Raw genomic sequence first — 26,478 nt, forward strand, 5'->3', positions numbered from 1 at the left:
TATCCTGGTTTTTGGGCTGCTGTGCAAACTCCATTAGAAAAGTTGCTCTTTGGATGTGCTTGGATATTTTCTTATCATTTTAAGAGATAATGTTGGGGACATAAAGCAAAAGCACTAAAAATTTTGAATTCGATGAACCACGCTAACATAATAGTGACAGATAATATGTCAAACTCTGACTTAACGGCACCATCCCCAGTCCCGAGTCACACACACACACATATGTTCCTTCCTCTTATATAACTAACTGACCCAAAAAGAATCATTTGCAAAAGAAGGGTCTATTCAAAACAACATTAATTCTTTACTGTAGGAACTTATCTCAACAAATTTATCCTCAAATATATCCTTGGCAGAATCAAATGAACTCATGAACATCTCACAGGCCAAGACCTAGGAGGAGGAAGATCCCTGGGCACTTTGCCATCACATCTGGGGCCCATCTAAGGAATTCAGGGACACGGAGACTGGTTTGGAAGCACCCAGCAGACATGGAAAGAAGGGAAGAGGCTGTCACGACCCCAGGGTTGACTGTGACTCCGGGTAGCGCACAGTAGGAGCTCTTTCATCACCCATGCTGTGGGATCTCATCTTAGTGTGGCTCTGTGGACTCCCTGGCTATTTGCAGGATTACAGAGTATAAGAGATGGAACGACATTTTGCATAGGAGGAAAGCAAGGTCCAGAGAAATGAGGTAGGTAGCTCAAAGTCATAAAAACCAATTTGGGACTAGGATTCAGGACTTCTGACTTTCATCTAGTGCTCTTCATACTACCCCACAAGGCTTCCCATACTGCCTCTATTTCATCCTATTAAAAGAAGACATCTGCATTCATCCATCCAATTCATCATCCAGTTCACGCATCTGTCCATCCATTTAACCCATCCATCCATCCTCACATCCATCCATCATTCATTTATCCAATCCATCCGTTCATGTACCCATCCATCCTTACATCCATCCATCATTCATTTATCCAATCCATCCATTCATGTACCCATCCATCCTCACATCCATCCATCATTCATTTATCCAATCCATCCGTTCACGTACCCATCCATCCATCCACCCATCCATTTTCCATCTAACCACTCATCCATCATCCATCCATCCCTTATTGTCTGTATTTCCCACCTTCTGGTTGACAGGAACTCTGAGCATCTGCCTTGGACACACCTGTTATCATATCTCCCGGGGCGGATTTGTCCCAGTCCACAATGACAAATGAGTGGCAGCCTTCCACGGCGACCACAGTGATGTTGCGGGGGGCATGCTGAGGAGGCAGGTCACTCTTCTTCAGGTCGTTTGGAATGATTTCATCCAGGCTGTCCACTTGGAAGTGATCCAGAGCGTCAGTCAGGGAGCATGGGGCAGACGGGTCTTTATTTAGGTACGTCACGTAAGGAGCTGGAAAAGAACAAAGATACCCAGTCGGGTTGCTGAAGGCTTTCTCTGGAGGCAGAAACATGATGTCTGCTCCAGGAGCAGACCCCCTGATTCAGCCTCTTCCTACTAAGCATCCAGGGTCATCAGCCCTGATGCCAAACTCAGACGCGCATCCCTAGCTCTCTTGTATGGATCTATATATTTATATCTTTTAACATCATGGTGTCAAAAGAGCTTATCGCCCCATCAACGTCCATGATTCTGACCTCGGTGGTTTTGAAACATCTCTGAGCTACGATCTAGTATAACATAAGCCTGCAGCATTCTGCCATTCCTACGCCCCCAAACTTAGAAGGGTGTGAATCAGCCCAACCTAGAGTTCTCTCAACCTCAGTTCATTCCCTAGGCTGTCTTGGGACCAGAAAAAACCATACGCTGATCAAGATACACAGCCTTAGCCTCAGTTCTGGGTGGCCTTCCCTGGGACTTCAGGGACTCACAAAACTACCTGCAATGTCTGCACAGGCCAGGCCTGAATACCCTTCTACAACATTACCACTCAGGACGATAATAGCTACCTCACATTTATGGATAGGCTCAAGCTTTCTCTATACACGTGGTCTCAGTAGATACACGGGCCCCAGAATTAAGGTAGGACAAGAACTGATAACCCACACTCCAGCTGAGCCTACGGATGCTGACAGAGGCCCCCAGAGCAGCGGGCAAACAGAAGCTTTTCCCTCTAGTCCACAGCTCTTCTTATTACATATGCTCTAGAAGTTAGAAAATCCAAGGAATTGGATTTGAGCTTGATACATTCAAGACCCCCAAGTGCTCCCAAGTAACAATTTCTAGAACTTTCTAAACATTCCATTGCATCTTTTCGTACAGGTTCTCATTCTCAGTGGCTGTGAGGACTGAAAGCAATTTTTAGATCCCCTATATTCCAATACTCTGTATAAAATTAGGCCTTTCGAGCTTGTCCATGATCTCATCAGGAAGTTTGGGGGGGTCGTCTACTACGCTTTATAGAGTTATAGGCATATGAAAATAGCCAGACAATAGCAAGCCTTTCAGGCTTTTAAGAGTTCTTTGGAGCAGTTAATAATAGCACTGAAAGCATTTCTATTTCTGTCACGGAACTACAGAGAGAAAAGTCAGCACATTCGGGGGACTCAGCCAGGCTTCTGCGTGCCATGGACCAGCATTACCATTTGTCTCAGGACTCCTCCTTCTAATTAAGATTCTTAAAATTCAAAAAAAGAAAAAAAGAAAGCACTTCAAACAGATAACACACACACACACACACACACAAAGATTCTTGTTCTTCAAGTACGTGTGGTTCAGACACTCAATATTACATCTTGGCTGGCAAGAGTTGTTCTCTGCTGATGGCAGAACATTTGTTTTGGAAACAGAAAAGTGTGGTATTAGTTTAAGCTGTTGCCTGTCTCCACTCAGTAATAACTTATTGTTTTTCCACTTAGTAATATGTTAATCTGTCTTGTTAGCAAAGTTCATTAAGGGCATGGGAAAAGAAGGCTCCCAAAGGGAATGAAACACAGTTTAGTGAAACAGAATATCCTCCTGAAATTGTTTTAATAATTGAGAAAGAAGAATAGAATCAATTTCTAGGTCGCAAGTCCTTGAGGCTAACAAAAACTGTCGGAAATAAACTGAAGGGCAAACGAACCTATTTACAAAACAGAAGTTGAGTCTCAGATGCAGAAAACAAAATTGTGGTTACTGGGGGGAAGAAGAGGGAGGGATAAATTGGAAGACTGGGATTGACAAACACAGTACTATACAGAGAAAAGATAATAAGAACCTGTTGAATAAATAGCACAGGGAGCTCTAGTCAATACTCTGTAATGGCCTATATGGGAAAAGAATGTAAAAAAGAGTGGGAAAAAAAACTGAAGGAATGGGCTTCCCTGGTGACCACTAGTTAAGAATCCGCCTGCATATGCAGGGGACACGGGTTCGAGCCCTGGTCCGGGAAGATCCCACATGCCGCGGAGCAACTAAGCCCGTGCACTACAACTACTGAGCCTGCGCTCTACAGCCCGTGAGCCACAACTACTGAGCCCGTGAGCCACAATACTGAAGCCCGCACCTAGAGCCCATGCTCCGCAACAAGAGAAGCCACTGCAATGAGAAGCCCGCGCACCACAACTAGAGAAAGCCCGCGCGCTGCCATGAAGACCCAACGCAGCCAACAATAAATAAATTAATTTAAAAAAAAACTGAAGGAAAATAGCTTCAGCTCTTTGAAACTCTAAGTAGCTCAATTCAGTAAACTGCTCATCTTTTAGGAAGAAGTTAATGAAGTACAGGCAAGGCCTAGTGGAAGTCTCATCTCAGAAAAGGTGGCTACAGTAAAAATACTCATATTCCCTGGACTGCTGATTATCGAAAGTGTTCCTTCCTCTTTGTCCACACAAGGCAGCCTCTCTGAACTCTATTCTGTCGGATCCCAAACGTTCTCCTGCATTCATCCCCCCTCCCGACTTCTGCAGAAAGCAAGCTCATGTGCATCTAAGCAGGAATGACTCGCTGAATCAGCCCAAATGGAAAATTCATCCGGGAAAATAAGCCACCGCTGCAAGTGCGCGGCCTTGGCCAGTCCAAGGGATCAGCTGTGCTCTTCTTCAAGGAACGAAAGTTAAAACCCACGGCTCTCTGATTCAGGAAGTTCTATTTACCAACAAATCGCTTCTTTCCAGCCAGATCGAACTCTTCTTCAGGGTAGGAACTGATGGAGCCTTCCGGGGGGATGACAGCAGGAGTGGCAGCAGGGGTGGAGGGCTTGGTGGTGGCCGGCAGCCTTGAGGTCTCAACTTCATAATCTGAAACGATGCGATGGTTTTGTAATTGGGCACTTCCAGAAAAGGGGCACCGTGTACCCTCAGAAGAGACCTTCTTAAGACTGAGCTCTACACAGAAGCACGTGCGCGCACGCACCCCACCGCTCCGTGGAATAAACGCTATGCCTGAACAGAATGTGATGCTAACAAAACAGTATCTCCTCCCACTTCAGTCCTCCCGGAAAAGCAGCTCCTGGTGAAAGAAAGGAAGGAAGAAAAGAAACACGATGACCAGAAAAATGAGATTTTTAGAATCTAAGCTGGACAGAAACTTAGAATTCACCCAGTTTTGCAGGCTCCTGTTACTGGTCCAAGACCATTCTCTGCCTAAATAATTTTCCCTTTTAAAGCCATAAAAAATTCACACGAGAAAAGAAACTTGATTTTTTTAAAAATTTATCTTCTGTGTATGGGCTTTTCTCTGGGGAGGGGTATAGGGTTAATCCTATTCAGAGAACTAATCCGTTAACAAAAAAGAAAACTCTGCTCCCTTTCAACAGCTCCAAACCATAAGAAAGGTGCTATTTTCAAAGATGCTAAGAAAGCTTCCTTTGCTTTCTCACATCTGCTGTTTTTCTTTTAAGTCCATTTTTTTTTTTTTAAACTGGGGGATTAAACCACTACATGGAACGATCGTGATGGCATCAAAGGTGACATTATTCCCACATTCGTGATTTAAGAGTCTTGGAACTACAGACAGCAGCAGACAGGCAGAGCACAAAAGTGGGGACAGACATCCCGAGTGTCAAAGGCCAGCACTGGGGTGGGGACAAGATTTCCACGTGAATTCCTTCAATTTCGGAGGCAACTTACAAAACACACAGAACCATCGCAGGGTCGTAAGCACAATGACAGGATTAGTTACCATTGATGGAGTGAGTGTTCCAGGTGCCATGCAAGGCGTGTGTATTCTTTATCTTAGAAACTTACCTTGACATGAAAACATGCTATGATAAAAAAAAAAAAGAATCAGCACATCTAGAGCACTGCATTTTTTTATGTAATTAGAAAAGGAGAGGAAGGAAGGAATGAGAATGGGAAGAGTCAAGGCTGGAGGCCGAGACCTGGTTAAACCACGTCATTTTCCTAACGGTATGGATGGGGGACAGGAAGGCTCAGAATGAAGCAGCTCCAGGATCTCTAGAGGAAGGAGGGGCTGAGAGGGAGGGAAAGGGGGGCTCAGGGAACTGGTCTGCAAGCTGCATCTGTGTATCAAGAACACTGTTTTCCTTTAGGTTAACCTGTATTGGGGGGTAGCCTGGAGGGGGACGGTATAACCACCCTTCCCTAAGCATTGCCACCCACCCCTGAGTTCCGAAGGAAACGGAACTTGAAGTCATCCACTTAGTCATTAAAATAAGATTCTCCCATCAGAAAAGTATGCAAATAATGTGTTTAAAAACATTAGTACCATCATCATAGATCACGTACGCCTCTTCCGTGGGCACTGCCGTGTCGGTCTCCAATCCTGAGAACTCATCTAGTGAAGGAGGAGAGGGGAAGGGTCAGCAAACGCCCCAGGGTTTCTTCTCAGCATCACGCCGAGGACACAGTGATCCAGCCCCATGATGGTTCCAGGGGAGTAAGCGCCCCCTGCCAGGGGCTCCTCAGCTTCCTCAGAAGGAAGGGAGCTGGAACCCAGATTTTCTCTCCTTTGTACTCAGAAAAGGGCACTGGGGCGCCCTCAAGGATCGAAACAAAGATGCCTCCCCAGCATCCCCGACCAGCTCAAGGGGCTGTTTCTGACCTTCCTCCCACCTCTGCGGCGCCCAGGCTCCCCCGGCCCAGGATGTTGCAGGCCTGAGAACAGGCATTCTGGGAGAGCAGAGAGTGGCAGCTGGTACCCAGGATGGGGACAAAACTCCTTCTTCCGGGAGCTCCTTTGTTCATGGCACCCTCATTCTCTCCAACCCCTGGATCCTGCCACTCACATGTTCCAGAAGCAGGGTGACCTCCTGCCTCTCCTCTTTCCCAATCTGGCTTCACTGCCCCTCTAAGCTCCCACCCTCTCTCACCGACTCAGCAGATAAATCTGTACTGATTAGACTTCTTAACTTGCATATGAAGTTTGGAAATAATATTCCAATGACTACAAACTTCTTTACAAACGGGTAGGGCTTTATTTACAAAACCACGAGATCCATTATGACTACAAAATTATCCTCTAAATGCAATTAATAGACTTTTATATGTGATTTTTTGATGTCTTCCAGAAAGCCCTAATTATAAGAACCATTGTTAAAATGACTATTATCAATGACTGAACTGATATCATGAGCATGGATGACAACTTGGTTAAGAAAGGTGAGTGAAAGCAAAAACCACATTTTTTGCGTCCACCATCTGGGTCCTTTCAGCGGAAGCTTTTTTGAGAAGGTGGGAGGAGATCGATATATTACTTCTCGACCTGTGGGAGGAAAACGCAGCTGCAAAAAGGAGACCGTTTCTTTGTAGCCGGTAAGATCTTGAGGCACCTTAAAAATTCAGAGGAATTCCTTTCTTCCTTTTGACCTGAAGCCACAGCAATTATACGGAACTCTCAATTCAAGGCACACTTAAAAGGCAGAGGGGGTGTGAGGGGACAGCAAGCAGGAACTAGGATTTATCACTTGCCTTCTGGGCATCAGGCACTGTCACATATATATTGTTCGAGTTAATCCTCACATAAGATAAATGGCGTTCATTATACCCACTTCTCATCCAAGGACACCAAGGATTTATAACATGCCTGGAGTCACACAGCTGGTAAAGGATAAAGCGCTGAAACAGACTTGGACTTGAAGTCCTCGGCTCCAAAGACTACGTTCTTTATACTTCGTCACTGCTGCCACTGTTTAAAAGTTGGACTAACCGATCTTTTGCTTGTAAACCTTAAGGCACTTTATTAGAATCGTCATTCCGCAGCATAATGAAAGGGGAATTGAACTAGAAAGTATACCGACGCCCTTCACTCAAAATATTACAGGCACCAAGTTTGAATGGTTTTCTTGCTAGGAAATCACTGATCATTCCTGAGAGATACACCAATGTAATCATTCTACTAGCCTTGTCTGAGCCTACTTTGAATAACTTCAGGAGTGCGACGCTGCCGAAACAAACTCCACCAGCCAAGAGGACAGTGGCGACCTTGCCTCGCCTGTCTGGCCCCTCTGCGATGAAAAGCCCCGCATACACCTGAGGCCCGTGACACGCCCCCCACCTGCCTCACCATGGAGGTGGTGACGCTGGGGATGTTCTGACAGGGCCAACGAAAGTCAGCAAAGAGAAGTTGTAAATGATCTGCCTTTCAGGATGCGCATTTCGAGAAAAATGATTAGACGCGATGTTTTTTTAGGTCATTCCAATGTCAATATGTCTGGATCCAAGAGGAATGACTTCTGGGCTGGTTTCAATTAGACAGTTTTCAGGTTGACACCACCTAACGTTTGGAGTTACCTGGCTCTTGTGTCCCAGAAACCATCTTCCTCCCTGTGTCCATTTAACTTTCAAGAATGTAGTCTTGTTTCACCTCATTATCAGCTCAGGTTCATTTCCTTTCATTATTATTCTTGCTCAGGTCAAAATGAATAAACTGTACAATGTTTGCATCCCGGAGTGAACGAGAAAAGGAGAAACTATAGGGTTTCTTTCATGGATTCCTGATACTAAATACAATTCCTTGAGGAGCTGAAACACTCTGGTCCAGCACCAGGCCACAGAAACGATGCCTTTCACCTGCGAACTTGGATCACTTCTTGAGATGAGTGACAGTTAAGTCTCTGGCAAAAGTAAACATCCTACTGAGTGATTTAGTGCTCCTTTTTTTGTTTTAAGACCAAATAAAGTCAGGCATAATTTTTCTAAAAGAGCACCATCTTGATTCCAAGTAGAAGAAACTTGCAGATGTGATGAAATAGTTTTACAATTTTGGGGGAAAAGCTGACCCTCAGAATTTGCCCCACCTGAATGCCATCTTGAAGCATTTGGAGCTACATAAAACTGGATGTTTTATAAGCCAACCCAGAATCAATGTCAAAAGCTTCCACCTCTTCATATAAAAGTAGGTGCCAGCCACCAACCATGTGGTACTCAAGGTTATTTTCTTGAGTAGTTTATCCAAACAGTCATGAAAAAAATGAGCGTAAAATGTTCGGGTCTTAGCTCCAGAGATATTTTTTTTAAACTATAAAAAAGATTCTCATTAGAAGTTTAGAGAGAAGGTAAATTCCAGCCGTTTGAAACCCAAGGATATTTGCAAATTATTTGGTTGAATTTGAAGTGAATTTTCAAGTGAATTTTCAATTCCAGCTCAAGTGAAATTTTCAATTTCCAGCTCAAGTGAATTTTCAATTTCCAGCTCAAGTGAATTTTCAATTATTGTTTGTATTTTCTGTCTCAAGAGTGAGCTGTGGCAGGAGGGAACTGTTTTCCACGATGCCTGATGGTCTTCTAAAACATGCACCAAGGTCATGTTACAAATTGTTGAAGACGTTCAGCTGGCTCGTAACATTTCCAGACACACACGATACCATCCGATCCGCTGTCGAACGGAACCTGAAAAACAAGGATCGCTGGTAAAAGACTTCTCAGTAGAAAACAGAGAATGCCTATGGCTTGGGGTATGGTGTAGATATCCAAAGCTGCATAATTAGGTACCATGAGGAATCTGAGATGAAGCAGAGGATGCTATCTCTACTGCAAGGAGTTTATTATTTAATAGAGAAGTCATAGCAAGCAAAAAAGTGTGTGTGTGTGTGTGCGTGTGTGTGTGTGTGTAAGAGAGAGAAAGAACACCAATACGCTGGAAACAAGCATATCATATGCATCTATGCTTACAGGAATATGCAAACAATATGGCCTCTATAACAAATGCTTAAATTACTGGAATGATTTAATGACACAAGGTTATTCCCAAAACACTATTTTAAAGCAGTGTTTTCAAGGGAAAGAGGGGCAGGATTTAACCAGGGGAGCCGAGACTAAGAGACGTGAAAAGATGATTTTAAAATTGGAGGGCTAGAAACAAAATGCTAGCACTTTGCCAATGGAAGATAATGACAAATGGTCGGCTATATGGGGGTTGAAGAGGGGACTCTTGGAAGGGGAGGTATTCTCTCAGGGATCACAACACAGGTTCTAAATCATCATCCCTACAACAGCAATTTCAGGTCACTAGGTTGCAAAGTGCCATGGCCAAAATTTGCTTGGTAAATAAATATTGGTTGTATGCACATGGAGCCCCAGCACTTGTGGGTGTACATTATAAACTGAACTACAGTCGTCCCTAGATATACACTGGGACTTGGTCCAGGAGCCCCTGTGAATACCAAAATCTGTGGATGCTCAAGTCCTTTTTATAAAATAAAGTAGTACAAGGAATCCAAGTTTGGTTGAATCCGTGGATGTGAAACCCGCGGTACAGAGGGCCCACTGTACACCGAACACAACAAAAAAAGTACTGGAGAGAAAACACGAACACGAGAGCAGGGCAAGAGGCAGAGAGACACGGTACAGGTGGTACTGGGAGTGAAGGGTGAGGGGGAGAGTTGGGACCGTCGCTCCGCTGACATCAGCATCTGTCCTGAGTCTCACTGTCCCATTTACAGGATGTGTTTTTGCAGGTCGAGGCCACTGGAACGTGTTCAACTCAGAAATGGCAAACTCTACTGTACTTTATAGATAATACAGAGGGTTTTTGTGAACAATTTTGACTGTGATTTTCTAATTACAAGCCGTCTTTAGAAGCCAATTCCCCCTTAAGGTGCTCCCTTCCACCTCTACCTCTCTCCAGGATTAGCCCTGACAGTTGCGTTCCAGTGGTGGATGAAGCGCGGACTGTGCTTCCTATTTCTGAGGCAAGCGCAGTGCTTGGCTGTGTCACATTCAAGGAATGTGTGTCGAGCTGCACATCTGGGTAGGAGGCACAGGGAGGCTGGTGTAAGGAAGGCCAGTAAGGAGGAATCATTTGAGTGTTGGGCCAATAGGGTCAGCCTAGCAATGGAGGTATGAAGTCTAAGAAATGTGACAGAGGAAGAATCGGTGGGAACTGATGAGACCTGACAACAGAGATGAGAGAACCAAAGGAGACACGAGACACCAAAGCCTCAGGCCTGCAGAAACGGATCTTTATCCCATCTTGCTCTGCCGTAAACAACTTGGTTTCCTAATGAGAGGGAGCTGTTTCTATCTACTGTAATTTCAGGTAGATTGTGCATTAGATTGTGAGGTTTCAGAGGCACAGCTACGTCACCGACTTTTCTGTGTTTCCCACAGAACCCAACCCATGTGGAGTAGATGATTAATGATCATTTGCTGACATTATTTTCCAAAATTATGAATGAAGCCAGAAAAACAAAAACAAGAGCTACTCCATCCTCTTCAAATTACCACACGGGCTTTCTCATAATGAAATCACTGTACAATGATAAAGAAACATTTATCAAATGAATTCCCTAAATCAGGGTTTATCTAGACACAAGACTTAATCATGCTCACTTTCAATTTCAGAACGTATACACAGAAAGTATAAAAAATAGCTATGTCAACATCATTAGTTATTAGGGAACTACGAATCTAAACCACAATGAGGTACCACTTCACACCCGCTGTGAATGAAAAAGACAGATAATAACAGGTGTTGGTGAAGATGGAGAGAAACTGGACACCTCATACATTACTGGTGGGAATAAAAATGGTGCAGCTGCTATGGAAAACAGTTTGGTTGTTCCTCAAAAAGCTAAACAGAGAGTTACCATTCGACACAGCAACTCTACACAAGAGAATTAAAACCAGGAATTCAAAAAAAAAAAACAAACCTGTACGTGAATGTTCATAGCGGCACTAGTCATAATAGACAAAAGGTGTTAACCCAAATGTCCATCAACTGGTAAATGGACAAAATGTGGTCTCTCCACACAATGGAATATTAATCAGCAATAAAAGGAATGAAGTACAGACATGTTCTACAATGTGGAGGAAACCTGAAAACAAATTATGCTAATTGAAAGAAGCCAGACACAAAAGGACACATTTCACATGATTCCATTTACATGAAATGTCCAGAACAGGCAACTATAGAGGCAGAAAGTAGATGAGTGGTTTCCCGGAGTTGGGAGGAGCAGAGAATGGGGAGTGACTACTAATGAGTCTAGGGTTCGTTTTGGAGGGTGATGAAGATGTTCTGGAATTTGATAGTGGTGCTTGTTGCACAGCTCTATGAATCTGCTAAAAACTGTACACTTTAAAAGGGAGAACTTGATGGTATGTGATTTCTGTCTCGAGAAAGCTATTATTAAAGATTTTTTTTTTTTTTTTTGCGGTACGCGAGGCCTCTCACTGTTGTGGCCTCTCCCGTTGTGGAGCACAGGCTCTGGACACGCAGGCTCAGCGGCCATGGCTCACGGGCCCAGCCGCTCCGTGGCACGTGGGATCTTCCCGGACCGGGGCACGAACCCATGTCCCCTGCATGGGCAGGCGGACTCTCAACCACTGCGCCACCAGGGAAGCCCAAGGATGTTTTTTAATAAAAACAACTATGATTGGAAATGATACTAGGAAGAAAATGTTTAATAAAGTTGTTAGTGGAGCAGCAGAAATAAACAAGGAAGGTAAGCCATACAGAAGTATTTTTAAAATCATAAATTATAGTACATTATGATATTGTTTGAGGATGATAGGTTGCTCTCCCCAAATTTAATTGCTTTTCCAAGACTTTGTACTTATTTTCGAAATGCTGTCTAGAGGTAAATTGTTACTTTTTTTTTTTTTTTTACTACCATTGCATTTCTTTTTTATTTCTTTTTCTTTTTTTATTTTTATTGGAGTCTAGTTGCTTTTAGAGATAAATTATTATTAACACTTGGACACTAATTTGGCTTGGGCTAGGCTATCAGACGAATGGACAGGAGTGAAGTAAAAAATACACATCTCTAGCATCATCTGCAAAGAAAAGAAGAAACAAAAATACCAAGAAAAATATTGACCTTCATGCCAACTAAAAAGCCCCAAAATACAACGGAAATGCAAAGAACATGCAATAAAGCCTACATCAGAGGAGACAAAAGAAAATGTGAAATATTAATAATAGTAGTAGTAGTAATTAGAACCAAATCCAAAATAGTCACTCTTCTGTTTACAACCAATTATTAAACAAATATCTGTTCTAATTATACTTCAATTAAAAAAATGAAACACATCAACGTACGCAGAAGTAAGGAAGATACATAATATTTTCATACCGGAAACCCAAAGGTAAATTCCAATTTGCACTCACTGGGTTAGCTGGTAGTGTGAGAATTTTCTTCCCAATCGTCCTCTTCTTCAGTGTGTTCCTTGTTCTTTGGTGTGAATTTTTCAGATATGTCAAATGTTCCTGTTTCTTCAGAACTTGTCCATGGAAAGACTAACTTCAAACAGAATTCCCAGTTTGGAGACAGCATTCATGTTCAAACTGATTGGGTTTATCAGGTCAATGATGCTATGTAAGAATTCGGGGCATGAGTGTGATTTCCTGAAATGAAGGGTCTTCACTCTGCGTTAGCTTAAAAAGACAGAAGCTTTACAGCCTGCATTGCAATTCATTTCAACCCGAGGGAAGGGGGCGAATTTGCCTTCTCGAGCCTGAGGCAAATACAGGATGACAGAGCAGGGGCGCAGGACAGCCCTGGCTGGGTGTCCCAGAGCAGGGAAAGGGCTCAGTCTTAGCCAGTGGACGGCCCCTGCTGCCACGCAAGGATAAGCATTTTCCAAAGGGACTGCTGATCAAACATGCTTGGGAAATGCTACTTTACTTGAAAATTCACAATGAGACTATTCAACAGTTAGAGTCCAACAGTAAGAAATTCCTTTAACCTTGTTTACATCACACAGGTAATCACAGAACCTTTTTTAAAAAATCACTATATAATAATAATAATTATTATATTTTAATTATTATTATAACAAGTACTAATCTACTAATATCCAGTGGGACACACTTTGGGAAGCACACTGGTCCAAACTAACAATGTCCCATGTTTCTGCCAGATTTTTGACTTGGGTGGTGACAAAGGTTGCCAGATAAAACAGAGGATGCCTACCTAGATTTGAATTGTAGAGAAGCTTTCATATAAGCACGTCCCACGCAATATTTTTGTTTGCTGAGTCTGACCATCCTAGTTGTGACACAGCGCGGTCAGTAAACCCCGTGAGCTATAAGTGCCTGCAGCTGCCTCTCCACTGTGCAACCCCACTCACCTCCCCGCTGTCTCTGCGGCCCTAGTCGGCAATGCAGCGCGCCATCGCATGAGTTACCGGCACAACGAAGACGGTTACCTTCCTCGGGGTGGCACTCCGGGATCCCATCTGAGCCCACGACGAGGTTGCCATCCTCATCATGTCGCTCCAGGGTCCCGGGGCGACAGGTGGGGATGCGAGCGGCGGGCTCGGGGGCGGTGGTAGTGGTGGTTGACTGCGTAGTGGTTCGGGTGGTCGCTGGGAGCGTGGTGCTGGTCGTGGTGGGCTGAGGGGGCGTGGTGGTCGGGGGTCGTGTGCTGGCGGTGGAGGAACTGGTGGTTGTCTTGACGACCCCCAAGCCCACCAGGGGCTTCCCTCCGAGGCTCAAAATGGGCTTATCCTGGGGACTGGCCAAGGGTTTGCCATATCGCCCCTGCCCGAAGAGGGGGAGGCCATCGGGGCTCACCACGGGGGTCCCTCCCAGATCTGAAACAAAAATCAAACAAAATCTGTGCAACAAGGTGAAAGGACACAGGGAAAGCAAAAAGCAAGTGGAAAATGTCTTCTCAGAGGCTTCTATTTTCATCAGTAAAAGGCAAAGAAATAATTAAAGGGACATCAGGTGAGGGAGCAGTATCTGCTGCTATCCAGAAATTTCTAGGCTATTTATATTATCCATTACTCCGTACTACCTTATATAAATATATAAATATTTCATTGTTATGCCCCATTACCTGCAATAACTCGAAGTCTCCAGTAAGGAAAGTAATTCTTTCCCCTTCTTCATTCCTACCCTTAAAGACTTCAGTGTTACTGTGGACAGTAAGGTGGCAAACTTATTCTATAAAGGGCCAGAGAGTAAGTATTTTAAGCTTTATGACGCCACTACTCAACCTTGCCACTACAGGGCAAAAAAGCCACGGACAGTACACCAACAAAGGCATGTTTCCATGCTCCACTGAAACTTTGTGTGTGGATAGTGAAATGTGAATTTAATATAAGATTCACATGTCACAAATGTTATCATTCCAGGATTTTTTGGCAGTCATTTAAAAATGTAAAAACGATTCTGAGCTCCCAGGCTATAGAACAACAGGCAGCAGACAGGGTGTGGCTTCAGAAGCTGCTTTGCTGACTCCTGCTCTCGGCTGCCCAATCCCAAGAATGAAGTCAAGAGCCACCTTTTCCAGAGGGTGGAGAGTCTGTAAGAAGACAGTTGGATCAGGGAAGAAGCTAAGTTCTGCCCCCTTCTGAGGCACCACCTCTCCACATGGCTCAAGGGCCCCCATTAAAAATGAGTAGGGGGCTTCCCAGGTGGCGCAGTGGTTGGGAGTCCGCCTGCCGATGCAGGGGACACGGGTTCGTGCCCCGGTCCGGGAAGATCCCACGTGCCGCGGAGCAGCTGGGCCTGTGAGCCGTGGTCGCTGAGCCTGCGCGTCCGGAGCCTGTGCTCCGCAGCGGGAGAGGCCACAACAGTGAGAGGCCCGCGTACCGCAAAAAATAAAAAAAATTTTTAAAAAATGAGTAGGAGGAGAAAGAGAGAAGTTGTCCCTCTACAGCTAAGTCAGGACACTGTTGCTCCTTAAAAAACACTCTCACTTACCCACAATGGTTCGACCATCTCCTCCTAGTTTAACTCGAAGGGGATTTCCTTGTGAATCTTGGAGGTGCCTTCCTTCTCCGTTCAATACTAACCCACGATCAAGATCCACGACCTAAATCCATGACACAGATTAAAAGATATATTGAACATTTCAAAATGTTCACCTTAATCCAACTGCATGAACATATGTGAATAGGAAACATTATTTTGTCAGCATCATTCATAAGGTTTAATAAGGATAAAGTACGAAACAGTCACATTTCATATTATAATTGCTTATCTATATAATATGTAAATTGTTTTAAGTTTCTCAAATATTCAAAAGATGTTCAAAATGCTTTTACCCTTTAATATGTTGTAGTATGTAAAAAGTAGGAAACAACCTAAGTGTTCATCAACAGAGGAAAGAGATTAAATAAATTATGGCCCATCCATCCAGTGAAATACTATGCAGCCCATGAAAAGGATTTGGAAATTCTATATTTATTGACATATCCTGATGCAGACTTAGATTATAGGACTGATTATGTTGCAAAACTAAAATATATTCATTTGTGTATATAAACTTAAAAGCGCAGAGAGAAAATTCTGGACAGATTATATCCCAAACTGTTAACAGGGGTTATTTCTAAGAAATGGTTTGGGATATGTATTATCTTTTCCATATATTTCTGAATTGTTTTAACTTCTTGCCATGAACATGACATGTTTCTATTTAGCTGTGAGTGTTAAAAATCAAAGTTGCTATAACAAAACCAATTTAATTTGTAATTAAGTTGCCTAATACAGTATGCATGCAAAATGTTCATATTCTAAGGAATTATAAAACTTGAACAAAAGGTATTATTACCTCTGTTAAGAAACAACTCATGCTCTACACTGTTGGTTCTCCAAGTGTGGTCCTGGACCAGCTGCCCCAGCCTCACCTGGGAACTTGTCGGATATGAGAATTACCTGGCCCTACCCAGACCGCACTGGCAAGCCCCCCAGGGATTCCGATGCTCACCAATGTTTGAAAACCATGACTCTGCACAATCAGGCCATTGGAGGAGCCCCTGCAAGCAGGCCACTTTGTTGGGTGCTGTCTCAGTAATTAAAATAAAACTTATTTATATAAACCCTCTTTTTGAAATCTACTCCACACCGTTTCAATTCAAAATTGTTTACAATGACGCTTCGCTTTAATATGCATTCTTCCTTCCATAAATTTCTGTTCCTTTGAGAAATGATAAAATGGATCTTTAGGTCACCTGTGACTGAAAATTCTTCGAAGTTCTTCAGTACGTTTTCCTAAACCTTATTGTTTTAAATGGGAAGTTTTGACTGGGAATTCTACTATAAATAATTTTTTGACTCTCTGAAAAAATATTTTAAAACTCTGAACATTGGAAGGTGTTCTGCCTGTCACCTCCAACCCACCAAAAACTCCTAAACATTTATCTTAACCCCACGAAGTTAAAGTCATTTAGCTTAAACATACATAAAGCGCTAATACTTATTTTTTATTTTGGTCAAATTGTTGGAAGATTCAAAAGGTGATCTGATTAAAAACTGCCTATTTGATTCCGGGAGTTTTGGTTTGTTCAATTGTTTTTACCCTGCTTCCTTTTACAAAGGATTTGAGACAATTTACAGAAAATATGTATACTCTTTAATCGAACAATAACAAGAAGTAAAATAAAGCTATCAGGCAGGAGTGGGAAAACAGAAGTTCATCTGAGAGGCTGGGCCTCAGGTTTTCTGTAACTGTTTGGCCCAAACATTTGTGTGACCTTCCTAACCTATCAAGGCAAATGGGAACAAAGGCCCAGGTCTGACCTAATTAGTTATGAGAAGAAAGCAAACTCCTTACTCAGGAGAATCGGGGATTTTTCTGAGCACTGGAAGAAACAATATAGTATAAGTATATCGACACACAAGTGGTTAAAACTAGAGAAGAAAAAAAAAGACCGCTTCGTTTTTTATTATACAGTGCCCACCATTTTTCTCTTCCCAACAGCATGAAAATAACCGGTATGTGTAAAGAAGTTTACCCTACCCACTTTGTTCCTTGAGGACCATTGATAATTCTTTGTCCACTTGGTTTTCCATTACTACCAGGAAGTACTCTCCCTTCTGCATTTGGTCTTCCATTATAACCTACACAGTACAAAAAAAAAAAAAAAAAAAAAAAAAAACAAACAAAAAAAACAACAAAAAACAAACCAAAACAGAAACAAAAAAAAAATCCAACAACAGAACCTGGTAAATTCAACATTCCTGGAAGGTTGGCTTCATACCAAACTATATCTAGTAACACATCTTTTCAAACAGGAACACTAAACAGAGTTTTAAACCAATAGCTCAAATATATTAGATAATGATAGTCTTAAATTGTGACTTGTACATGACACATATGAATGCCTATGAAAAGTGTGGTAAAGTCACAGTTTTCTGACATTACTGGGGGAATAAGTGTGTTCAGCATAAGTAAATTTGCCAGATAAGGCTTAAGACCTTAAAGCTAGTAGCTGTAGCTTTATTTTAGCCAGTTGGAAGGTAGAGGGAAGGAGAGTCGGAACGATGGGGAAAATTCTCTCTCAAGTGTACGAGATGCTGTCCTGCTCTCCTCCACAGATTATACTTAACACGCCCACTATTTCTAGCTGACTTGGGTCCCGATCATCAGTTGCAGAGCATAAACCCAGAGCTGACTCAAAGCTTGACTTCAGTGGGGCTGCTTGAGAAGTATTTGTTCAGAGAGGAAGTGGCAGGCCCAGCTGGCTGGCCTTAGCTGCTGTCTGTCTGCTCCTGGCACCTGCCCTCTCTCTTCACCTCACACCCTTTCTGATCAGCTGCAGTTTGGTTGAGGCCTCCACTGGGAGCCTTCTGCTCCAGGCTGGCCCACCAGATAAAGTGCTTGGGCTTCCTGACAGCTATCTGCAGGTCAGAGACATTTCTCTCGCTCAAATAGTTAACGAAAAATTAAAATTTATTGAGTTTTTTCTATGTACAAGGGAATGTGGGTTTTACTTCTATTGTCAGGGTCTTAGGTTTGTGTAAAAGAGTCCGTTTTAATGGAAAACTGAACTCCACGTGGGGTACTGTTCTATGTCTTTAAGCTGGGCTAAATTAACAACATATTGCACAGATTAACAAATATTAATACATTCATTCAAAAGTGTTCTAGTAAGCCCTGATTCCATGCAAGGAGAGGGTAAGGCACCAGTTAACTGAATGCAGATTTCGGGTAAATACCTTAGATCCTGCCCTGGGGTCCATGTAGACTCCAGTTCACAGCTGCCTACATTCTGTCCTCAACCTAAGTCACACATCGGCCTGCTACTCCGCTGTGTGACATTCATCTTCAACATGCCTTTTCTGGAGGTTTGAAGCAACATTCACTGATTGCAATGTCTGAGCAATCCTCACCCAAGACATCTGAGTTTGTCCCGGGGTATTTTCCGCTGAGGGTTTTATATGCAGAACAACAAGCACACGACCCAGCCCACACAGGGAGGTACTCCTTCCTGTGGACTCCTTAATATGCCCTGGCACAGGGACAGGTAAAAATAACATAAAACACAGGAACCTGAGTTTGGCATCATGGCTACGACATATTTTCAGATTTAGAGCATATGTTAAGGAACTCAAAGAAGCAGTATGGGATAGCGGAATGGCCGAGAGCTGCGGAGTTAGTGTTTGGGAATGGAATTGCAGCTCAGCCACTTCACAGCTGTCTGGCCTCCAGCAAACCACTCAGACCCCTAAGCACTGGTTTCCTCATCTGAAGACCAGGAGAAGCAATGCAAACCCAGGCGATGGTTATGAGTATGCGCTCATGTTACATCTGCAAAGCTCCTGACACAATGCTTGGACAGAGCAGATGCTCGATAAAATAAAAGGCTCTCAGGAATTTCTACGAACACTGCTGAGAACGGTAAAGAAAACGTTAAGTTAAAAACAAATTACCTTGTCTGGAAGGGGGTCTCACAGGCAGACGTGAGAAAGGGTTCCGGAATCTTGAGTTCATCATGCGCTGGCGCAAGGAGAGCATAGGGGTGGTGGACGAGTAGATGGCAGGGGCGCGCGTGGTGAACCGCGGCGGGGAGCGGGGGGCCTCCGTGGGACTTGGGGTGGCGGGGCTGCGAGGGGCGTGTCTGGGCGGGAGGTGCGTGGCTCTCGGGGAGCTGCCCGGAGGTGGAGGAAGAGGACGCTTCACTGGGGTGGCGTTCTTGTCCTGCGGGGAGCTCACTCTGGGAGGCGCAGGCACGATAGCAGGCTCTGTCTCCCCCTTAGCGATGTTCCCATCCACGTGCTTGCCGCCCCTGGGGATGAAGGAGGAGGGCCACTTTGGAACGGAGGAAGACAGTGGGTCCTTGTCCTTTCCTCCGTTAAAAAACATCATGTCTTCATCTTCCTCCTCGGCCGAGACCGACTGCTGCGATTTTGACGGCAGGGGCTCCCTTTTGGATGGCGTGGCCTGGGACGCACCGTCCTTCTTCCCCACCGCCTGGGGCCCTGCTCTGCCGGGGACCCTGGGGCGGGCTTGGGGGTGGAGGCTGCCGGGCCTGCCTAAGGGTCTGCGGAGGTGACTGTCGCCGGCGCTTCTTGCCTGAGCCTCCACCTGGCGGTGCTTGGGAAGGGACGGGGTGGCGACCTTGGCAGCCGCCGGGTATGCGGGCGCCCGGATGCCCCTGGTCTCCGCTTCTGCGCTGTCGTCGGAATCCTCGCTCTGATTCTGGGGAGACGCGGGAAGCGCCCCCTGGGAGCTCGCCGTGAGGGAGGACTGCCTGCCTCTGGACGAGTAAGGGTCTGGGAAGGAGGCGCTTTCCTGCGACGTGGGGTGGGGACGCCCGGCCTGGGGATTGGAAGGCGGACGCCCTTCTTCCTTGCTCTGCGGGCCGCGGGGCTGCTGCTGGGACGCGGAGACGGCCGATGAAGGCTGCTTTTCCGGAGCGGCGGACCCGGCACCCATCCTTCGGGGCACGCGGGTCCCGCGGTGGTGCTGCGAGCGAGGCGCAGGAGACAGCTGCGTTTGGGAAGAGTCGCCCTCCACGCCCGCGTCGGTGCTCTGTTGAACATCCTGCGCCTTAGAGGGCGGAGATTTGGCCTGAGGATGCGCCCCTGCCCAGGTCCCCGCGGATTTGGGGTTCTCTTCGAGGGGCTCCTTCCGTTGCGGGCTCGCCGCTCTCTGAGGGCCTCTTCTCAGGTGGTCCGCGCCCCGGGAGACAGGCTGCCCGGAGGAGGAAGACGCGTGGTCATTCGCCACGGTGGCCGGGAGCGGCTGTTCGTCCCCTGCCTCTTCTTCGCTGTCTTCATGGCCGCCCAAGCCTCGCCTGTGGTCAGAAGCTGGGTGAGAATTCACCCTCGAGTGAACCCGGGGGTCCACGGTGGACGGCGGGGAGCTGGAGGGCCGTAACCGGGGTCCTCGGCCGCCGCCAAGCCTGTGTGGATATCTGCCGGGGGCAGCGAAGGGCCTGTTCCTGAGCGCACTGAAATGTCCAGAGACAGGCGCCCGGGACCGAAATGTCGGGGCCGTGGCTTCACCCTGCTTCCCTTTCTCTTCAGCATCATTGTCACCGCCGCCGTCCGAGTCATCTGCGCCTTCAGAGGCCTGTGTCCTTGAGGAGAGACGAGAGGAGGCCGAGGAGGGCTGGGTAGCCCGTAATGGCGCGGCGGACTTGGCGGCTGGAGCCTCGTGACCATCCTTCCAACCCCTGGAGAGCGGGGGCCCGGGCTGTGGTTGGGTGGGCAGCAGCCGAGATGGCCCCCCGTGGGATGGAGACAGTCTCGCGGGTGGGGCTGAAGCCCTGGAATTTTCCTCCCCATCCTCAGAGTGGGGCGCCCTCCGAGAGGGCAAGGCTGGTTTTGTGCCGTGGTTCGCGGAGCCTCCGTCGCGCAGGGCGCCCCAGGCTGGGTGCCGGCCGGGCGCCAGGGCGGGCCGGGCGTGCGCTGCGCTCCGGGGAGGCGGCTGCGGGGAGCCTGCGGCTGGCCCTTCCTCCTCTTGGTCCACGGAGTCATTGTCATCAGAGCTGGAAGGGCGGTGAGCGGGGCCCTCGGGGGGTGTGGCTGGGACCGAAGAGGCGGAGGGGGGCGCCCCTGGGCGAGGGTGAGAGGCGGGCGACGAGCCACGCTTGTCCGTGCCGTCCTTCCGGGGCAGCCCCGGCGTTCGGGCTCTCCCCGGAGCCCGCGCCGCAGGGAGGACCGGGTGGACAGGTCTACTTGGTGGCCTCTGCTGGGGCTTCTGGCCTTGGGTCTCCGAGGGCGAGGTTGGCGGGTGCCCTCGGGAATCCAGCACTTCCTCCTCGGTGATTTCTGTCGACTGAGGATCCACCCCTTCACTCTTCCGAGGGGGAAGCTGGGGTTTCCTGGGCAGCCCACCATTAGCCAATATTTTGTTCTTCAAGTCAAGAAGCAGGTTCTTGACGTTTCTCCCTTGGGGAGAAACAGGCAAACGAGTGTGTTTTGAGGAAGCTGGAGCTTTGGGCGAAGATGAGGACGGCTCGGGCTCGTGAGGATCTTCCGTGTCTGCTTTCTGCTGAACATCAGACTCACTGGTAGGGGCTGTAATAGATTTTAAAGAGTTTGATGTCAAAGAAGAAATATGAAAGATATGCAACGGAAAATGAGTAAGGTGGCAGTATGGAGGTATTTAAAATTAGTAATAATAATCGATGACTTCTCCTCCTTTAGATCTGACACTTGCTTTCCCAGTTACAGCAAATCTCTTTTAAAGTTCTATTTTGCTTTAAGTAATATAGTCCTAGAAAATATGTGTATTGAGTTTCTATAAATTGAATCAGGCTATGTATGCCACGTCTTATTTGAAGCCGGGCTTCTCACGCTTGTGATGAGTACTTGCAAGTAATTGAAATGAGTACTTGGAAGTAATTCATTGATTTTGTAAGCACAAAATCTTATATAGGACTTTCTTAATATAACTGTCAAGATATTACAAGTGCATTATAGCCATTCTTGACAATGTAGGCAAGAAATACACACAAGCCTGGCACAAAATGTTGAATGATCTATACTGAAAGCTATACGGAGATGTGTCGTGTATAATTTGCAAATGACTGGGGCGAGCTACAAATTTGTAATTTTTGAGGCATTACGAAGAGTCCCCTATGCCGCATAACATGTCCTTACTTGCTTGTTTCTTGCTTAAAATCCTTTTTATGATGGATACATTTGTAATCCCACAATAAAGCCTAAAATAAAAAGACCCCTGGGGTAGGCAAAACATTATATTATGTGTACCCTATAATTTACCCTTTATTGAGAGCAGGATGGAATGTGGGAAGGGATGCTGTAAGGGGAGAAGGACTTATATAGCAGTGGGGGATCCAGAGAGAGCAGACTTCATCTATTTCAGGTTTTTTAATGATAGAACTGTGTAGTATCGTAGTATACTGTGGGTCCCCACAGCATATAATGAAGGAGAAAGCTCCCAATATCTGGTGTAAATGTAAACAAGCAGGAAAGAAAACACAGTCCAGAAACACCCCGCTCCAATTTTGGTTTTTGTTAACCTGCTGGGGTTTGATACTGAGCAGATAAACAAGGTAACTGAAATTCTTCTGAGTAAGGCTGCACCCCAGAATAATGGCATACGAACTATAAAAATTTTATGTGCCATTTATTCATTAAAATGAACTAAAAATGTCACATTCTGCCTCTAAAACTGTTCTTTCCCTGTCATCATAAACTCCAAATTACACAATGATATAAGATGGATCACATAATGAATATATTAGTCACATAATTACTACATAATTCATAATTACTATTATAATAGTAATTAATGCTGTTAGCCATCAATAACACTTTAGCGTTTGGGGAGACCAATTTCTAAAGGGACCACAAAAATATTAACAGACATCAATATGGTACCTTAACCCCAAAATTCATCCACAGAGCAGTTCTAAACCCAAGAGCATGATTCAAGGTAACACACCACAATTAGCAGTCATGAAGAGACAGAAAAAGAGAGCCACAAATACACAATGCTTACTTACTTGCTGGCAGAGCGACAACGAAGGCTTTGGAATGAGGCCCCATTCCTCTCCTGTTTGCGGCCCGGATTTTGAAAAGATAGCGTTCCCCAGGCTGCAGACCATCCACTAGGGCAGAAGTAGTCTCTCCAGGATAGGTGAGGGACTTTGCTCCAAATGGTTTGAGAGCCGGGGCGTATGAAAGAATGTATTCTGAAATGATTTGGCAGACGGTTGGAAGGAGGAAACTGAAAACAGTCCTGTGTCCAGTAGACAGACTGTATGGGCAGGATGAATTAGAACGTGCATTACTAAAATTAATTCTCTAGCGATGCACGCCAAGTCAGTAGCTGGAGCATAAATACACAGTAGAAGGTGAACTGACAAGTCAATCAGGCTACCAGACGGGCCTACGGAGTCAGTCAGCTAGCAACCTTCCATTTACAGCAAACTAAATACATGGACCCCGGGAGGCCAGTCTTCATACATTTACCAAAAATATTTACCCTTGTGTTTGGGTTTTTTCTTCATTGTGTTTATTTACTAATTTACTATGACAGACTGTATGCAGAAGACAAGAAACCACAGGGGAAAAAAATGACAATTCCTAGGAACTGATTCTGAAGAGCTGCTGACACCTTTAAGAGTTCCATTTTATTAATCTGGGCTATCTGCATTTGTGCATTAAGCCAGATAAATTCCATATTTGGAATATAATTTCACTTTTGTAGGAATTATGAAAGTTCTTAATATATTCGGATAAAGATTTTTCACAGTATTTGAAACTGTGAGGAAAAGTTGCTGAGTCACGGATTTATGTGATGTTTAATGTCTCCATCCTTAATTGGCTATATCTATAAATATATAGTGCCCTGGGCCTTTGAAAATCATAGCAAATTCAGTCCAAGGGACTCATATATCTCTATGCTTACATGGAACTGCAACATAAGGAAGCCACATTTTAAAGCATAATTTTCACCCTCAACTAAAAACTGTCATGCCTATTTTCCTGCCAATGAACTCAAGATTTACAAAACTTATCAAATTAATATGAGTAGGAGGAAACCAAGAAAAATAATTTAAATTACAGAATGACCAAGCAGTTATCATACTTCCTAGGGGAGCATGGATGGTCTTTCCTTTTCCCTAAGCTCTAATCTTTAAAAAGTACATTTGTCTGAAAAACAAAAAAACCCAGCATTCTTTTCTCATTGAAAATGAACAAACTAGTCATTTGTGGTGGTCAAAAGTAAGAATTAAAAGAACCCACTGTCTACAAAATTTTGTAATTCTGATTTTTTTGTGTGTGTGGATTCAATTCATCTGGAAAAAATTTAACCATGTCAAAGTATATTCTTTTATTATGTTTTCTATTTCTCAGGCATAAAAAAATGCCCCAGGATAATTATGAATTTACAATCCCACCACTACACCTTTAGGTTAGTGAGGTACATGAGTTCTTTCGGACATAAGAACTCAGTAGCTGTTTATTACTTCTGGCAATATTTAATTGACTACCAGGGAGCTTCTTTTGCCAAAGAGCTATAAATATAAACTAAGATGTGGGAGAGGGGAAAAAAATAAGTGGCATGGTAGGTAATAAGGTCACCAAAGGAGCAATAACTGATTTATTTTTAATAACTTCATAACTTTTTTTAATAAAAAAGGTAGTCAGCTAAAACATGTCTTTATTCAAGTTTCAGAAGTCTTTTCAGCATCACAATAATGATACAGAAGCCAGTGTTCAAACTGTCATAAAAAGAACGATTAAAAAGGGGGTATCCTAACTATTTTTTCTCTTCATTTGTTTCTGATTTATTCCACTGAAAAAATGAACAAGAATAGTACAATATATTCTTTCAAAACGTGGGAAGTGAGAAAGCATTAAGTTTAGAAAATACTGTCCTACCTCCACCTTCCGTAATTTCTACCATTCAGTGAAAAGATATCCTTATAGGTCAGAAAAGATAACTTACAGTTGACTATAAAACAGAACCACCCAATTTCTTCAATTAAGAAATTCTCAAAGAAGATCAGTGATAATTTTCTGAATTTTCTTAAGCTTACACAAACTTTCCATATTATAGTTTTCTTCCAAAATCAAGCAACAATAAAAAGTAGCCTTAGAGTACATTTGTATAGGTGATGTCAGGGGAACCCTCAACACCACCCTTTTAAGTGTCTCCAGATAGACTTCCAAAAGGTTCTTGAATGTTTTTACATTAAAAAGAAATTATCTGCGCTTTTATTTAATGTTCTCAACAGACCATTTTAAAATTTAACTAGTTGTGGATATTCTATGCTATTTTCATTTTTTTAAATCTACAGTATTTTTTTCTATTTTAAGGTCATATTTTCCTCAACCAGCCCCCCCACCCAAAATCAATTGTTCAAAATGCTGACAAACAGGGAAAATGTCTATTTAACATTTTATTTTATTACTTGATTTTCAAGCCCATTAAATATTAATAGTCCCGTTCGAGACATTTATGGGCCCATGGGATTTCTGCTCACTCCTACCTGCCATGATCTTACTGGCACCATGAAAAGGCCCACAGCGTGAAAAACAGGGTGTCCTTTTGGTTGGTTAAAGGTTGTGATGTCACATCCATACAATTAAAAACAGCCCTCTTGATAATAGCATCAAAATCCCTGCACAGAGGCAAGATGAAAAGTCATCTTCACGATGACCTGGGTCTTACTGACAATGAAAACCCCTCATGAAACATCCTTGTCCATTGCCTCAGCGCCCCTTATAGGTACGTTGCTTCCCTGTTGCTTGTGCAGTCACCAAGCCTGCGATTAGAACCAGTTTTTATCAGAGTCTATGTACACAGCTCTCTTCGGGGTATTTCACGCCCACGTGCTTCTTATACCTTAAGTAATGAGGTTCCTACCTTTCACTTTCCCCTCCGTCTCAGGCAGTGCGTCCCAAGCTACCGTGACAGCCGTAGGTTTGCCATTGACTGGCCAGACGGTTAAATTTTCAGGCGCTGTGGTAGGAGCTACAAAAGGACAAGGATCCCAGGTTTAAAAGTGCCCTCATGGGTATTCTAAAAGGCAATGACATGTGGTCCCTACATACACATGTTTTATTGCAGAGCTGCTGTGTTAACTTTCATTACACACGAGAGAAAATTCTCCACTTGCTCTTTGCGTGATGTATATCAGTTTTCCCAACTCATATAGTAAGGTTAGACATACACAGGGAAATGCTTTCAGGAATTCAGAATTTCCCTCGTTGCTGAATATCGAAATATACAAAGAAGATGAAAATCCAGTTTCAACTTCTTTTGAATAAGGTTTCTAAAGACACAGTTTAAAGGAAAATAATTGTAGTCTTAAATATAGAACAAATTTCTCCCCCAAAAGCAAACACGACCTCAGCCTTGAAAAAGAAGAGTCTCTCCTCTATTCTAGAGCCATGTGTTGTCCAGGGGCATTCACACATAC

General features: G+C 44.4%; 1 protein-coding gene across 1 annotated transcript in view; it reads right to left on the minus strand.

Moving 5' to 3' along the window:
- Positions 1-26,478, minus strand: part of FNDC1 (fibronectin type III domain containing 1) — a gene marked incomplete at both ends in the record, with an annotated part of 97,052 nt that overhangs the window by 16,476 nt on the left and 54,098 nt on the right. The window contains 9 exons of the mRNA XM_082855863.1: positions 1,178-1,408; positions 4,093-4,236; positions 5,666-5,734; positions 13,546-13,932; positions 15,050-15,161; positions 17,088-17,188; positions 19,001-21,595; positions 23,050-23,238; positions 25,923-26,030. Coding sequence (XP_082711989.1) covers positions 1,178-1,408; positions 4,093-4,236; positions 5,666-5,734; positions 13,546-13,932; positions 15,050-15,161; positions 17,088-17,188; positions 19,001-21,595; positions 23,050-23,238; positions 25,923-26,030 — 3,936 coding nt within the window. The remainder of the gene's footprint in view (positions 1-1,177; positions 1,409-4,092; positions 4,237-5,665; positions 5,735-13,545; positions 13,933-15,049; positions 15,162-17,087; positions 17,189-19,000; positions 21,596-23,049; positions 23,239-25,922; positions 26,031-26,478) is intronic.

The sequence above is a fragment of the Leucopleurus acutus genome, assembly GCF_964270905.1.
Source record: "Leucopleurus acutus genome assembly, chromosome: 15".
NCBI lineage: Eukaryota > Metazoa > Chordata > Mammalia > Artiodactyla > Delphinidae > Leucopleurus > Leucopleurus acutus.